Source organism: Corvus brachyrhynchos, unplaced genomic scaffold, assembly GCF_000691975.1.
Source record: "Corvus brachyrhynchos isolate BGI_N302 unplaced genomic scaffold, ASM69197v1 scaffold115, whole genome shotgun sequence".
NCBI classification, from domain to species: Eukaryota; Metazoa; Chordata; class Aves; order Passeriformes; family Corvidae; genus Corvus; species Corvus brachyrhynchos.
This window is the reverse complement of record NW_008239553.1, coordinates 21,053,673-21,068,724: the sequence shown is the minus strand read 5'-3', so window position 1 is coordinate 21,068,724 and position 15,052 is coordinate 21,053,673. Positions and strand designations below refer to the sequence as shown.

Sequence of the window (15,052 nt, the reverse complement as noted above, 5' to 3'; positions counted from 1 at the left end):
TCGCCCCTCGCAGCGTCTCAAACAGGGCTGTCACTGAAGCAGGAGCACTGCTGCTCTGTCAGGCATCCCTATGTAGCTGCTACCGCTGCGTACCTTGCAGTGAATCGGGTGTGAACAGTCATTCAGTGAAAGAGGTGCTGTGTATATACTCAAAATACTTATGTTATGTATTCTTACGTAATTTATATGATTGGTCTGTGCTCCACTGATTTCCACCTAATATTTGTGTTACTAAACCGCACAACCGGATAAGCCTCAGTATTAACTGTATTTTTCAAGCCTCTCGTTACGTTAGAACTCTGGAGTACAACGTGAACATTCTTTTCTGTGTCAATCAGCCAAAAAGAGTGAACAAGAGCTGAAGGATGAAGAAATGGAATTGTTCACAAAATATTACATGGAATGGAAAGGAGGGAAAAAAAGTGACAGTATATCATATGCAAACATACCACGATTTTACTACAGGGTAAGTGAAGTATCCAGATAAACTTTTAATAAGAGGCTATTCTGTGTTGTAAAGAAAGTTGTTGTCACTTACAAGGACCCTGCACCTTCAGAAACTAAAGTAGATTGAAATCTGACTGACGTGGATTGATTAGTCTAATTTGTTGTTTTGTTCAATTGTGAATTTCATTAGTTTTAAATAATTACTGAGAATCTTACCAAAGGCAGTGAAATGGGTTGCTAATCAGCCTGATTGGTAAAGATAGGAAGTTCTCTTTCAGAGGCACTTCATGTTCTAACTAAATTTTGATGTCTTGGTGTTACACATATCTATCTTCAGGTTCCTATTTAGACATGATGGGATGCTGCCTAATGAAAATGGTGGGTCTTTGGTTTTGCAGACTAAAGATAAATCTGTTGCTTGCATCATCCAGCAGAAATGCTTGGTCTAGCAACCTAATTGTGAGATGAATCAGATTGGGATGGGAGCACATGTTGACATCTTGATATTGCTGGCACTCATCAACTTGACCACTCAGCTTTTGTCAAACCTCTCATGGTCATGTATTCCTTAGGATCTCATGTTTCTGCCAATTAAGTTCTGGAGTACCTATGTTTCAGTTGATTGATATATGTGCAACTCTCCAAATTCTGGTGGTGCTGTACAGTTTGGCACATAAATATTGGCAGAATTTTTACACTAGGTGTTCTTTCATCTTATTTGTTGGCCAAAACACGTCTAGTAGACATTCACACTTTTGAGAATCAGGCCTACCACAAAATACAATGTGCTGCTCTCTCCCAAGTAGAACACAGCAGTAAATGTCTTTTATGTGTGAGCCCTCATATCTAGCATGGGAAAGTGCTTACTAGATGGGTACCTCAGGTATGAGCTACTTAGAGTGTCTTTCGTGTTAACGATGTCCTGCTTTAATTAAATACTTCATTATTGAAATGGTTTGAGACAGTATGCAAGTGATATCCCTTGTAGCAGAAGCAAGTCTGGTAGACTGGCTGTCTTCTGTCACGTAAACAACTTCAATCAGAGCGTATGACTCAAGACTACCTAAGACTACTTGCTGTATGTGTAGTTTTTGAATGCTACCACTGTGCAGAAAATTAAAATGCCACAATGTTTCCAGCTGCCAGCTGAAGATGAAGTCTTGCTTCAGAAATTAAGAGAAGAATCTAGAGCTGTCTTTCTGCAAAGAAAAAGTAGAGAACTGTTGGATAATGAAGAGCTGCAGGTAGAAAATTATTTTCTGTATATCTTGTAATGGCTTCTGAATGGATTTAGATTATCTCCTGTCAGAGTTTGATTATCTCCTGTGCGCCCACAGAATCTTGTGGTAAGATGCTTTGTATTTGGGCACACAGTACTAGGTAAAGCTGAAGTCCTGCATAGCCTTGGGCTGGTAATGCCAGCATGAAGCTTCCTCGTTATGATGTATGTGAGGACTAAATTGATGGCTTCTGGTTTTCCAGCATGTTGCAGTGATTCCCCTGGTGGGCCCAGATGATGAAATAGGTTCTGTTTATGTATCACTGAGAGACACTCCGAAGATGGTTGATTTTATTGCACTGCAAAGACAGAAGTGACCCTAGACTTTTTAGTGTGACCCTAGAAATCCTAGTGAGGGAGAGAGAGTGTGCATGTGTTTAACAGCATGTAAGGCGGTGGAAGTAGTGCATACTCACTTTTCTGGCTGAACTGACTGTGTGTACTGATTAACTGAGAGAGCCTTGCATCAAGCCCACATTTTTGCTGAGTTTCTTAAAACACTGTATCTTAAGTACATTGACATCTCTTTAGAGATACCTTCTTAACCAAATATAAATAACTTTTAAGAATCTATGGTTTCTACTGGACAAACATCAGACATCACCAATGATTGGGGAAGAAGCAATGATCAATTATGAGAACTTCTTGAAAGTTGGTGAAAAAGCTGGACCAAAATGCAAGTAAGGCGTTCTTCTGTTGTATGTGCTCATTTTGACTAAACCTAAGTGCTGCTGTAACTTTCAGTTGCTAAAATAGATGGGAACAGTTTAATGGTGAGAAGAAATCATATCCATGTAGTTACTGATGAACTGGTTGCTTGACATCCTTGCAAAGGTGTACTCTGCATCTCTTGAGGTGACTTTTAACAGAGGTGCATGAAAGAATGGTAGTGCATCCTTTTGACGAAGAACTTTTTATCAGCATTAGCATTTTTATGATGTTAGTGGTCAGCAAATAGCACATTATGTATTTGAACTGGAAGTCATGTCTCTAGTGATATTGCCCAACCTTCCCTAATACCTTCTGATGCAGAATTTTCTACCAGATGTTCTGTGCACAGCATGCAATGAATGGTCTTCTTTGTGCTCCTGTTGGAGATGGCTGTTGTGCACATGGCTTTGTGATTGAGTTTTGGGTAGAAGCAGATTATTTGTCAGTACTGGCAGTTTCTTTTATGAGCATACTGTTGTTGAAGATTGGAAGCTACCAAACATATTGTACTAAAGAGAAATTAAATTGAATAAAAGCTCTCAAAAGTTCTACATCAATGAAGAGTCTCGTGAGCAGAAAAGGTGGCTGCTTTTTATTGAGTTTACTGTTGTTACTTGGTAGGATCCCACTTGATGAGTGTAATGTAGCATATTAACATATTCTGTGTTAAAACATTATTTTACAGGATCTGTAAATTTCAGATACTGTAACTGGATTTGTCAGTGCAGTGTAATCGGATGCATAGAAGTAGCTTTGTGTTTATGTTTTACAGACAATTCTTTACAGCGAAGATCTTTGCTAAATTACTCCATAATGATCCTTATGGGAGAATATCTATCATGCAGTTTTTCAATTATGTCATGCGAAAAGGTTAGTGGATGCTTCTTCTGCTTAGAGAGAAGTTGTTTCATTTTAAGGCTATTTTCAGCCTTATTAGTTACTTGATGTTCCCTTCAGCAGCAGTGAGATCTGCACTTAACTGCAAATGCTGTTTTTCTTGAGGCTTGGGATTTTTTTCTGGTTACTAAAAGGTGGGAGTCCACCATACCTCTAAAATCCACCTCTCCCTGGCCACAGTTATCCTTGATCTGTTTGTTATGTATATTGTCATTCTGATTTCCTTTATTCAGGCAATGTTGTGAAGTGCAAAACAATAAAGTTCCATGGCAGGTGTGATCTTAACCACTATGATCAGGCAGATAGCTTTGTTTGCTGTTTGTCCTTTTACAGAGTGGTGTTGTCTATGTTTTCTAACTGATTGTCAAATATGTGAGTATGTTTCTGTGCTTGTCACTGTAGCCTTACCATATTTTCAGCTATTTTTTATTATAAATAGCCATTTGGGCTGAAAAATGCCTTTTTAAATTTTTTTTTTTTTAAATCTGTATTACACGTTGTTTAAAACACTAGGCTGGCTAGCAGAAAGGAAGATTGTGTTATTATCTTTTGCCCCGGCTACTGTGTTCTTAGATCTGCTAGAGCCTTCAAGAGAGGAGAACGGCACCTTTCTCTGAGCAGCTCAGACTGCTTAACTTAAAATCTTGTGGTGCAAGGGATGAGAAATGTGTTGAGCAGGAAATGTGATGTGCAGGTGTGTACAATATGCAAGAAATTAGTCACAGACCCATTTCCAACAACGAGCCCAAAAGCTGCAGGATAGGAGACTTGTGGCAAAGTCTGTTAAAATTGTATGCGTTTCAAAAAGGCCCAACCAGATGGACACAAACAGAGGTTTTTTCAGAGCTTTGTTTCACCCAGAAGTTTTAAGTCTTGTGTATTTAGGATGATGCCTTTTTTCTAAGCAAACAAATATAATAATAATAATAATAGCTGCCACCACCAAATCATTTAATGTGTGATGCATTTACCTTTAAACTTAAGCCAACAAAGAAACAGCCTCACTGTAAAACCTCTGCCATCTGAATGACGCTTAGCCCACCATGAGAAACACTTACCTTGAAGAGTGAATGTTTTGAAGGACAGCTCATACTGCATAAGAGGAACTTTTGAACTGTTTCTTCATAAAATGGGAGTTAAATTTAATGTTGAGTTTGTGAATAATAGTTTTTATGCCTAATCTATTCTCCATCACTGTTCCAGTGCTTTAATAATGGCCTCAAGCACATTGTCCTGTAGATTGTCCAATTAATGTGCTTTCTCATTACAAAGTAGACGTTTGTGCAATTCTAATTCTCGTAGCTCAGAAGTGAGGGCAGGATCTTCGGCTGTAGCTGCAGTGTCTGGTGCTGTACAAAGGTGTTGTAGCAATCTATATGTATATGACATTGTACAGCTGTTTAATGCAGTGAAAGTGCACCTGCTACACATTTCTAAGTCAGTGAGAGAGAACAAATCCATATGATTCTGTATAGCCAACTGTGTGTGCTTGCAGCCTGGAAAGCCTGGGCTGCATCAAAAGAAGCATGGACAGCAGGTCAAGGGAGATGATTCTTGCCCTCTGCTCTGAGACTTGTGAGACCCCACCAGGAGTCAGCACAGGAAAGATGTGAGCCTCTCCTATGACCACAGGCTGAGAGAGTTGGGGTTGTCCAGCCTGGAGAAGAGAAGGCTGTGGGGGAGCCCTCACTGTGCACTTTCAGTACTTAAAGGGAGTGTATAAATGGAGGGAGAGCAACTTTTACACAGGCATATAGTGATAGAACAAGGGGAAACAGTTTTATATTAAAGAGGAAACATTTTAGAGGAGATGCTAGCAAGAAATACTTTACTCAGAGGGTGGTGAGGCCCTGGAACAGGTTGCCCAGAGAGGTTGTGGATGCACCATCCCTGGAAGTGTTCCAAGGCCAGGTTGGACAGGGCTTTGAGCACTCTGATCTAGTGGGTAGGTAGCACCCCTGCCTATGGTGAGGGAAGGTTGGAACTAGGTGATCTTTAAGGTTGCTTCTAATCCTAGCCATTCTATGATTCTGTGATACACCAAATAAAATGTGGTGTCTGCTCAGCCATTTTTCACATCTAGTTATTATAAGGCAGTCTTGGCAACGGTGCATATTTATATTACAAATAGTATATATTTATAAAGTGTATATTTATAGTATATTGCCAATGACTTTTACAAATTTAGAGACTGAAACAGTGTTTCTAAGCAGTACATGACATGGCTTTGCTTAAATCTCAGAAAAATGGGAAGAGGCACTTAAAATCCAGCTGTGCCTTGCGGCCTCTAGAATAACTTCAAATTTTGGCAAGAACTCAAAAGCCCCATAGGTTTCTTGCATTGTAATTCTGTTTTCTGTTTCACAGTATGGCTTCATCAGACAAGAATAGGTCTCAGTTTATATGATGTGGCAGGACAAGGGTACCTCAGAGAATCAGTAAGTAAATTCTTGATTAACTTAATGTCTCTCTTTAGAATCAAATGGCAGAGCATCAGAAAGATTCCAGGTTTTTTCTAGTCTTGTCTTGTAAAAGCTTGTATCATAACATAGATTTGGAGTGGGCACGTTTGTTGGGATAAATTGCAATTCATGTGCTCAGGAGATTTGGTGGTGAGAGTGGTGCTAGCCTTTCAAATATATGGGTAATTTTCTGAAAATGGGATTGTATCTATAAAGATTTCATGTCATTAGCACTTTACTAGATTTATTAGGATATGGTAAAAATAACAAATTATTCTTCAGTGAATTATTCTCCTGCTCTAACGGGAGGTAATATTATAAAATAAATACAAATGTCCTAGTTACTGCTCAACTTAAAGAAAAAAGTTTTATTAAAGAGTATTCAGCAGTGGGATAATCCAGTCAGGAGTTATGCACTGATATTTGAAAAAGGTACAGTTGACTGCATTTATATTTACATATAAATATCATGTACTTTGTTAAATTCTGCTTTATTATAGATTGTTTCAGCCCTAGAATTGCAGGTGCATGTATATGATCTGGGATTTCTTGCACAGAGACAGAAGCTTTTTTACCTGCTTTCTTGCTCTTTTCTGCATTGTTTCAGGACTGTTTATTTTTAATAAAATACACTTGAAAGCCAGGGAGGAATATAGCAAAGATGCAACAATAGTGGTGTTTAATGCTTGTTTTCTTTTCTTTCTTAATTCTGCAGGATTTAGAAAACTATATTTTGGAACTCATCCCTACTTTGCCACAACTGGATGGCTTAGAAAAATCTTTTTACTCCTTTTATGTCTGCACAGCAGTTAGAAAGTTCTTCTTCTTTCTGGATCCTCTCAGAACAGGTAAGTCTCTTGAAATGTTTCCACTGAAGCTACTTGTGTTTTCAAAGTAATATGTAGTTGTCTTTGTAGGCTTCTGTTCATCATTGGAGATTCATTTCCACTGAAGACCACAATTCTTTATTGTGGATCTAATAATCTACTTTTGCAGCTAATGAATTTCTGTGAGATATCCATCAGTTGAGGTACTATAGATTTATCTCATAGAAACTGAGAAACAAGATACTGTTTCATCATAATGAGCCATTAGCAGTAGCTAATTTTATAAGTGTTCAGGGTGAATAGAAAACACTGCAACCAACAACACAACTGCTTGTCAGGACCTCCGCAGAGCTGGAGATGGTCAGGAATGGTTGCAGTGATGTGCTTTTCCTGTGATTAAATCTGTGTGCGCTGTGTAGACCCACTAGAAAAGGTCTGCAGTTAGGTATGATAATCCTTGTTACAGGTGCAGCTCCCTTGTATGCCCTCGATTTAAATCGCAAACTGCATGTGTTTTCAAGGTCCAGCTGTGCCCCTTGTAAAGGTCAGAATTGTGTGGGCAGCAGCCTCTGACAGAGGTAATTACAAACGTGTGGAGAGGGTGTGTGGAAGTTACAATGCCATTACTTTGCACAGCGGTGAGCACAGTGTCTGTGCACCAGTCAGAGCTGCACCAGCAGAAGTGCATTCTGCTACCTTAGCTTTGTGTCACATCTGTAGTTTCGAAGATGTAAGAATATCATGTCACTTAGGAGACTGTTATTTCATCAAATGTTTTAAGCATGCTTTCTTTGCGTTTTTTATTTTACATTTTGAGTTGAACACTCACATTTATTTTAATCGAGTTTTCTGGCTTTTAAGGCTTCAGGATAACTCCTGCCTATACCAGGCTAGTTTTGTCCAGTCATTTTAAAAGGTATTTTATTTTATCTCTGAAATTAGAGTCTTATCCTTGATGTTAGATGTGGGTTTTGTTTAGCTTTGGTTTTTTAAAAAGGCTTTTTTTTTCTGCTCCGAATACTTCTTTCTTAAGTAGAACCACTTAAATGAGAATAGTCAAATGGAATAGTCAAATGGCTGAACAACTGTTAAAATGTATTTTCCTTTTCTTGCTACAGGGAAGATAAAGATACAAGATATTTTAGCTTGCAGCTTCCTGGATGATTTACTGGAGGTAAAGGTCTCTAACATATACTGTTGTATTTTAATTTACTCTTTCTGAATTCTAACTTTATGTTTCACTTAGTTAAGGGATGAAGAACTTTCTAAAGAAAGTCAGGAAACAAATTGGTTTTCTGCTCCTTCTGCATTAAGAGTTTATGGTAGGTCCTTTCTATGTCAACACTTCTTTCTTGTATGACTTAGTCACATTATTACTGTATTTTTCCTCTGCTTTTGTCATGTTAAACCCTCCTGCTAACTCGTCTTTTCAAATCCTGTATCCACCCTTCCAGTATATCTTCCTGACTTTCTTCATAGTTTTGGTTCTCTGCTGTTGCTCTTTATCATGGTTTTATAATCAGTCACCTTATTGCACAAGGTACAAGATTCCTGTGTAACCTTCTCTTCTGGCTCTGTTCATGCCTTTGAATTGTCTTTAGCTCTTTTTTCATGCTTACAGCATATTTGTATAAAATAATATGCTCTCAGCCTTCTGCTCCTCTCTCTGTATCCACAGCTATTAACTTAGAGCAGAACTACTAACACCTCATTATGGGAATCCCACTTCCTCTCCCTCCATGTTCTGCACTTATTTCTAATGCTTTATAAATATTATTGTGGATCTAGCATATTCTCACTTAGCTGCATTAATTTTATTATGGATTTGACAAAATTTCAGTGTTTATTTTTCTCGGTTGAAACAGTTCTTTTCTGATAGAGGTATATTATGGCTGGATTTTTTCATCTACTCCCTAGGTCAGTACTTAAACCTTGATAAAGATCACAATGGCATGCTCAGCAAAGAAGAACTGTCCCGATATGGAACAGGGACTCTGACCAACATATTTTTGGATCGTGTCTTTCAAGAATGCTTAACTTATGATGGTGAAATGGTAATCACATATTTTCACTTTGTCCACAGCATAAAAGCTTTGGCTTACTGAGTTGAGAAATGTCTAATAATCAGTATTTTTAAAAGAAAGAGTAGCTTGAGGTAACTTTTGTTTATCATTGTGCACACAAATGACCGTGCACCATACTAGAAAGTTAATTTTCTTAAGAGCAAGGTGATTGCTTAAAAATAAATTGCTTGTTTGAAAAAGCAGAGGTGATACAGAATCCAGACAGGCTAGGATAAGGCCACTTGTAGATCCAATTACAAAAGTGCATGTTGAAAAAATGTGTAGATGCAGCAGTACTTTTTAGTTAAATGTAATGCTTTAAAGAGAGCCAAAGACAAGTGGCACACCTGAGATCAGTGCAAGTTAGCTAAGCTGTCTACTTCTTCATGAAGACAGTTGTGTTTTTCATTGTAAGCTTTCCATAGCTGTGAAAAATGAGAAGTCTACCTAATTTAAAAGGAGTTAAAGTAACACCTTATATCTATATTTTTTGAAGGTTTTCTTAATGTTTAGCCACTATTCTTGTCTGCATTTAGATGACTGGAGTGTACAGTGACAAGTTACAAATTCACTATACAGCCCTTTTGCCACTGAGGTCATGAGGGATCCTCTTAGTCGTCCTTTCCTGGACTTGCAGCAGTAGGTTCATCTCTCTTGTGTGGGGGAGACCAGAGCAGGACCCAGTGCCTGGATGTAGTGTAAGCTGTGCTGACTAGAGAAGGATCACTCACCTTCCTCAACTTGCCAGCAAAGCGTTTCCTAATGCAGCTGAGGGTGCTTTCAGCAGCCTTTGCTGCAAGGGCCTGTTTGTTGCAAAGCTGCTTTCTTACTGGTCAGCCCCCAACTCTACAGGTACATGGGGTTATTCCTCCCCAGATACAGGGTTTTGCATTCCCTCTGTTCAGCTTGATGAGGCTCCTGTTAGCCCATTTTTCCAGGCTGTCAAGCTCCCTCTGAATGACAGCACAACTCTCAGATGTTGCAGGTAAATGGGGTTATTAAACACACAGGGCTGTAGGATTTCTGCCCTTGTCACAACTGTATCTTGATTGGGAAACCAAGAATCAGTACTAATGAAAAAGAAAAGTGTGATACTTATTTGTAATCATGACCAATGTTTCTAGCACATGATTTGCCAAACCACTGACTCTGGTCTAAGGATTATATACTTAATTAGCTATTTGGTAACAGCAGGCTCGCTGCCGCTAGACATTTAATTTGTGGTAATGAAAACATTTAATGTTTTTTCTTCACTAGTTGGGTATGTTCAGCAGTTTAAAGATATATTAAACATTGTTTAAAAGCATATATATGGCATGTTTAATTTGGATTTATGCTTGGAATGCTATTTTGCCTCTAAAATGGCAGGAGTTCCCGTTATCAGCAGTCATTAAAAAGTAACTTTCCTGTGCACATTAGTTGTAGCAGCCATTTTCTATTTCATGTTGTCTTTTTCAGAAAATAGACTGATCCCCTACAATGAAATAGCTGCCAGTTAGAGAGTTCCTGCTTGCAAAATCAATTTAGAAAGAAGACTGTAATAAACATGATTGTATCTACTTCTAGGACTATAAAACCTACCTGGACTTTGTGCTTGCATTAGAAAACAGAAAGGAGCCTGCAGCTCTGCAATATATTTTCAAACTGCTTGATATAGAGAACAAAGGACACCTGAATGTCTTTTCCCTTAATTATTTCTTTAGGGTAAGTCTCTTTATACAAGTAGGCCATTTTCTGTGTTTCTAGTGTTATAGCCTATGTGCTTCTGCATGCAGACCTGCAGGAAATCACTTTAAATTACCAATAGCCACAGGCAGGCTAGTAATGACTTCTAAGAAGATTTAAAATATTTTTTTTAAAAAGACAAAAATTGGAAAGATTTCAAAAGGTATTTTCAGTAGTTTATCTGCAGTTGAAGTTAACTGTTTTGATTTTGGTTAGGAAAAATATTTTCTATTGATTTGGGGTTTTTTTAAATGTGAATTGTCTTAAAATTGCGTGATGATTACCTATTAAGATTTTTTATGATGGTTCTAACTGATTATTGCCCATGGTTTTAATTTCAACTGTAATCCTAAAATTCAGTAAAAGAAAAGAAAATTAAATTTATTGATAGGCCTGTACAGCTGTGGGATTTTTCATTCAGTGCTTTGCTTGCAAAAAGCTTCTTGCATTTTTCATAGTCTGCATTTTTACATGTTGCTTCCAAAATAGATTTAAACTAAGCTTAATTTTTTTTAGTTGCTGTTAAAATTAACTTAAGATTGTAAAATCTTCCTCCAAACTGCGGTTTGTGTGTGATGGGGTTTTTGTTGTTTTGGGTTTTTTTCCTTCTGATTAGTGGTGATTTTGGTTTGGAGAGGGGGCAGGTATTTTGTTGTTTTGTCTTGTTTTTCTAAAAGATACCTGAGATATCTTGGGAAGGGAAGTGCTATGCAGTAAAATTGTATTTTTTGCTGTGGGTGGTTTCAGCTGAGTTGTGAGCTTGATGCTTTATTCATGTACAGGATCCCCTCAGTGATATCTATTCAGACATGGGCAAGCACTCCAAATTTCTTTATGTGGATCTTTGTATTATAACTGTAAAAATAGGTAATGTCATTGTACTTAGCTGTATGCTTAAAGGATGAAGAACAATGTACGTAGTTCATTAGTCATTAAAGCATTCAGGCCTGCTCAAGGCATAATCTTATATCCACCTTATTTCTATATTGTAACAAGTCGCCTTTTGGACAGGGAATGTTCTAAGTTTTCCTTGAAATCAGAACAGTTCCTCTTGACTCTGAATGATTGCTTTTCTGCTAGCATTAAGTGTCAATAGGTCTGCACTTCCAGAGGTTGTGCTGGCAGAACTGTGCTGACAAGGCTGTGCAGCTTATGCTAGTGAAAGAGTTTTGTTCACAGTTACTTGCAGATGCAGGTTTGGTGATGCAGGTGTTTAAAAGAATTAATCTGTCTTTCTGCTGATTGGTCATTTTCCTTTTCTCTTCCCCTAGTCTGTATTTCATACTGTGTCAGAAAATGTAACCTTATAGTTCGAGTGTATGAATATCTTAAGTTTTGAGTGCTGAAGGATAATATGCAAATTTCTCAAACACTGGTCATAATGAAAGTGAGATTCATGTCGTACTAATTAAGAACTGTGAACCTAGAGATGTATATCATTGATAATGCCGTAGCTCACCCCTGCCTCACCTGTAGAAGAAAAGCAATTGCAAGCTGTACCATGAATGCTTTGTTAGAGGGCAATGCAGCTTAAGATGCAGAAGCATTAAAAAACTTCCATACAGCGCCAGTATAATACTGCACTAGCCATTGCTAACTTCTCTTTTTTTTAGGCTATTCAGGAACAAATGAAAATTCATGGACAAGAACCAGTTTCTTTTCAGGATGTCAAGGTTAGCTTTACCAAATGGAGTACTATGTATAATCGTTGAATAAGCATTTAATGATTTAATTATGTTATGTCATCATTTGTAGGTTGCTGTATACTTACCTGCAGAGTAGTAGAAATAAGCAGACTTGTCCTACTCATAGGTTTGAAAATTCCTTTCTGGTCAGCAGTTGCTCTCCAAAATAACTGATATGTTCTAGTAGTTTCCTTAATAATAGACAAATTACCTGTTAAATACATGTTGCTGTTTCTTACACTTGAAGGTACTTGCTAAGTCCATTTCACAGTTCTGAGGATCATTCCTTGGGGGACAGGGGACCGACTAGTGAATTAAAAAAAACAGCCTATAAAACTAAATACTGCCTACTTTATATTTAGCAGTTTTAGTACTTAAAAAAAAAAAAAGTACAGGAGTTTCTGCAAAACTTAGCTCATACAAGTGAACTGAGTTTCATTTTACCACTTTGAGGCTGAAGCCTCCCCACAAAATCAAATTCTTAGTTGAGATGTGGGAGCTGAGGACACTGCTCCGAACTGTAGCAAATCAGTCAGTGTGCTTTGTATTTTCAATGCTTTGGGACTTAACAGCTGCTTTTTGTAAATTGGTGTGGGTGGCACTAGTTAGCCAAAGATCATTCTGTATATGGTATGAAATAGCCATTATTCTGCTCATTAATGTGTGGGGGTTTTTCTCCCAATTTTGACTTGTCTTTCATAGGATGAAATCTTTGATATGGTGAAGCCTAAGGACCCTTACAAAATCTCCCTTCAAGACTTGATCAATAGCAGTCAAGGAGACACTGTTACCAGCATTCTAATTGATCTGAATGGGTTCTGGACATACGAGAACAGAGAGGTCCTTGTGGCAAGCGATAATGACAACACTGCTGATGTTGATGATACATGACTTCGAATGGGAGCAGACTGTACCCATAGAGAGATCTCAATCTGATGGGCCAACTGTTGGAAGCTGGAAGCATTCATTATCTGAATCAATTCCTCCTCCATTTTACTTCTCCCCCTTCCTCCTTTGCCCCCCCGTAAGATACAAAATGCGGTACATACATGAATCACAGAACTAATTTCTGAAACCAAAAAAGCAAGTGTTGTTTAAGAGGCAAAAATCACCTGTTTTTTAAATAAATATTTTTGGACTTTTTTCATGTGTACCAAGCCCTATTCTTATTTAAATACCTTATTCTAAGTGTGAATTTCCCTGAAAGTAAGAATGTGGGTCTTGGTATCTTCAGCACTGGCCTATATCCACTCAGCCATCCCAAGCCTCCCACTCCATTCTGTATGGCTTCCTCTAGTGACAGCACCATTGAACATTCTGTTGTGAAAGCAGTAGTTTTCAGTAAGAAGTAAAGAATTTAGGACTTTTTCTTCTATGCATGACCAGCTTTAAGTGTGTAACAGGAATGATAAGTAAATTAAAAATTAAAATAACTGGACACCTAACTTTTAAGAGGCTCATTAACAGAAATAAAACTGCACTAGCTTTACATCTAGTTAAAAGTAATCCAAACAATCCAAACACCTGTACAGAGGCTTTCAACAAGTTAACCTCCTGTGCAAGTATTTTATGTAATCTATCTTAATTGTACAACTGAGCTACAGCAGTAGTTAGAGCTGCGAAAGTCCCTTAATCCTGAAGAAAGCCATAGAAATGTTTCAACTTTCAGACAGAATTACAATAGCTCCAGGCCAGAAATGTTTGCAATTCTGCATGATTTATTAGTTTGAGGTAGTGCTGAACACAGAGTACTACACAAGAGTCTAAGGAAGGGGTGGGGGTAAAATGATATTTTGAATTCTGGTGCCTGAATATTCAACCACGATGTGTGACTTAGTAAAGATGACAACAGTAAACAGCCACGCACACCTGTGTACAGGCATAAAGTTTCAAAGACCACACAGTTTTAAAGGAAAATCCATAGCCAACTTCCAGTTCAAAAATTATATTAAATATAAAATAACCAATTAATGCATTTACAGAAAAATTAAACCAATATGAAAGTAACCACTTTCATACAGTTTGCAAAAAAGGAAGGATTAAGTTAAGGCACAGTGAGTAATACAGTATTTTATACAAAGAAGGCAGTGAGAGCATTTGTTACGCAAGAAATAGGAGGGAAAGGAGATAAAAAAACCAACAGAAATTAATTTCTTGGAAGAAAAGCAAAGTATTCTCCAGCTGTCAAGGTATTACTCAAGCTATGTGAGGTTTTCTTTCTTTGACGCTCTAAGAACTCTTAAGAGAACTCAACTCCATAAGAGAACAAGCTCGTTTTCTGTGTATTCCCCAGGTGTTGAACCAAGCTGTCTCTTGCAGATGTTCAGGGCTAAGGAGGGATTTTACACAGTGGTCAGCACCCTCGGTCTTAGAATTCAGAAAAGGCAAAGAATGGAGTATCTAAATAGATGGCCTAGAGCTGAAGACTGAATCCTCCTCCTTAGCTTTTCTGTGGTGCTGGAGTGCCACAGACAGATGAGAGGAAGAGTTTGTGCTGTACAGGACACTGGTTCAGGCACAGGGTCATCTGAAATATGTAACCATTCCAGAAACTAAGAGCCAAGTTACCTGGCCTGTGGTGTTACATCAGGCTCCTCAGTTGGCAGTGGGAGCAAGGCCAGGGACACGTCATGATACCCAACAACCCAGTTTTGCTGAAGACTGTTTTTAAATTTTTTTTAGAAATCTCAAGGACAGAAGTACTGTTTTACATGCTAACTAGTGCAGGTTCTCTGCTCCTTTGCCTGCAACAGTTGTCCACAGAAAATGACTGGGGCAATGACATCTGACTGTTGCGAAGTAAACCATTCACCTTTTACAAGCTACAGGTGCAACAGTCATTGCACTAAAAGAGCCTTAATTGCTATTTGCTCTGGAGCTACCTGCACTTCATTTAGACAAAAATTTCTGTTGTTCCAAGTGCAGTATCACAACACATTATTTATGAGAAGGAAAG

The 15,052-nt window shown here is 38.1% G+C and overlaps 2 protein-coding genes across 2 annotated transcripts in view; one reads left to right on the top strand and one right to left on the bottom strand.

Annotated features, from left to right (window-relative positions):
* The first annotated feature begins 28 nt into the window (after positions 1-28).
* PPP2R3C (protein phosphatase 2 regulatory subunit B''gamma) lies at positions 29-13,239 on the top strand. The gene is made up of 12 exons (XM_017741923.1): positions 29-466; positions 1,587-1,691; positions 2,294-2,406; positions 3,210-3,307; positions 5,702-5,772; positions 6,512-6,644; positions 7,742-7,797; positions 7,870-7,945; positions 8,541-8,677; positions 10,253-10,390; positions 12,025-12,084; positions 12,799-13,239. Exons 1-12 carry the CDS (start codon positions 374-376, stop codon positions 12,985-12,987), a joined length of 1,269 nt encoding a protein of 422 aa, XP_017597412.1. The 5' UTR covers positions 29-373; the 3' UTR covers positions 12,988-13,239.
* Positions 13,240-13,794: 555 nt separating this feature from the next.
* Positions 13,795-15,052, bottom strand: part of FAM177A1 (family with sequence similarity 177 member A1) — a 12,433-nt gene continuing 11,175 nt past the window's right edge. Inside the window, exon 4 of the mRNA XM_017741924.1 lies at positions 13,795-15,052. This exon is cut by the window's right edge and continues 1,347 nt beyond it. The gene's annotated coding sequence lies outside the window, so the exon portion shown is untranslated.

Excerpts from the sequence above, each read along its gene's own strand:
- PPP2R3C (XM_017741923.1), top strand. The coding sequence starts at position 374 with ATGGAATTGTTCACAAAATATTACATGGAATGGAAAGGAGGGAAAAAA. Across the intron at positions 5,773-6,511 it reads AAGGGTACCTCAGAGAATCA|GATTTAGAAAACTATATTTT; the intron begins GTAAGTAAATTC and ends TTAATTCTGCAG. Across the intron at positions 8,678-10,252 it reads TAACTTATGATGGTGAAATG|GACTATAAAACCTACCTGGA; the intron begins GTAATCACATAT and ends ATCTACTTCTAG.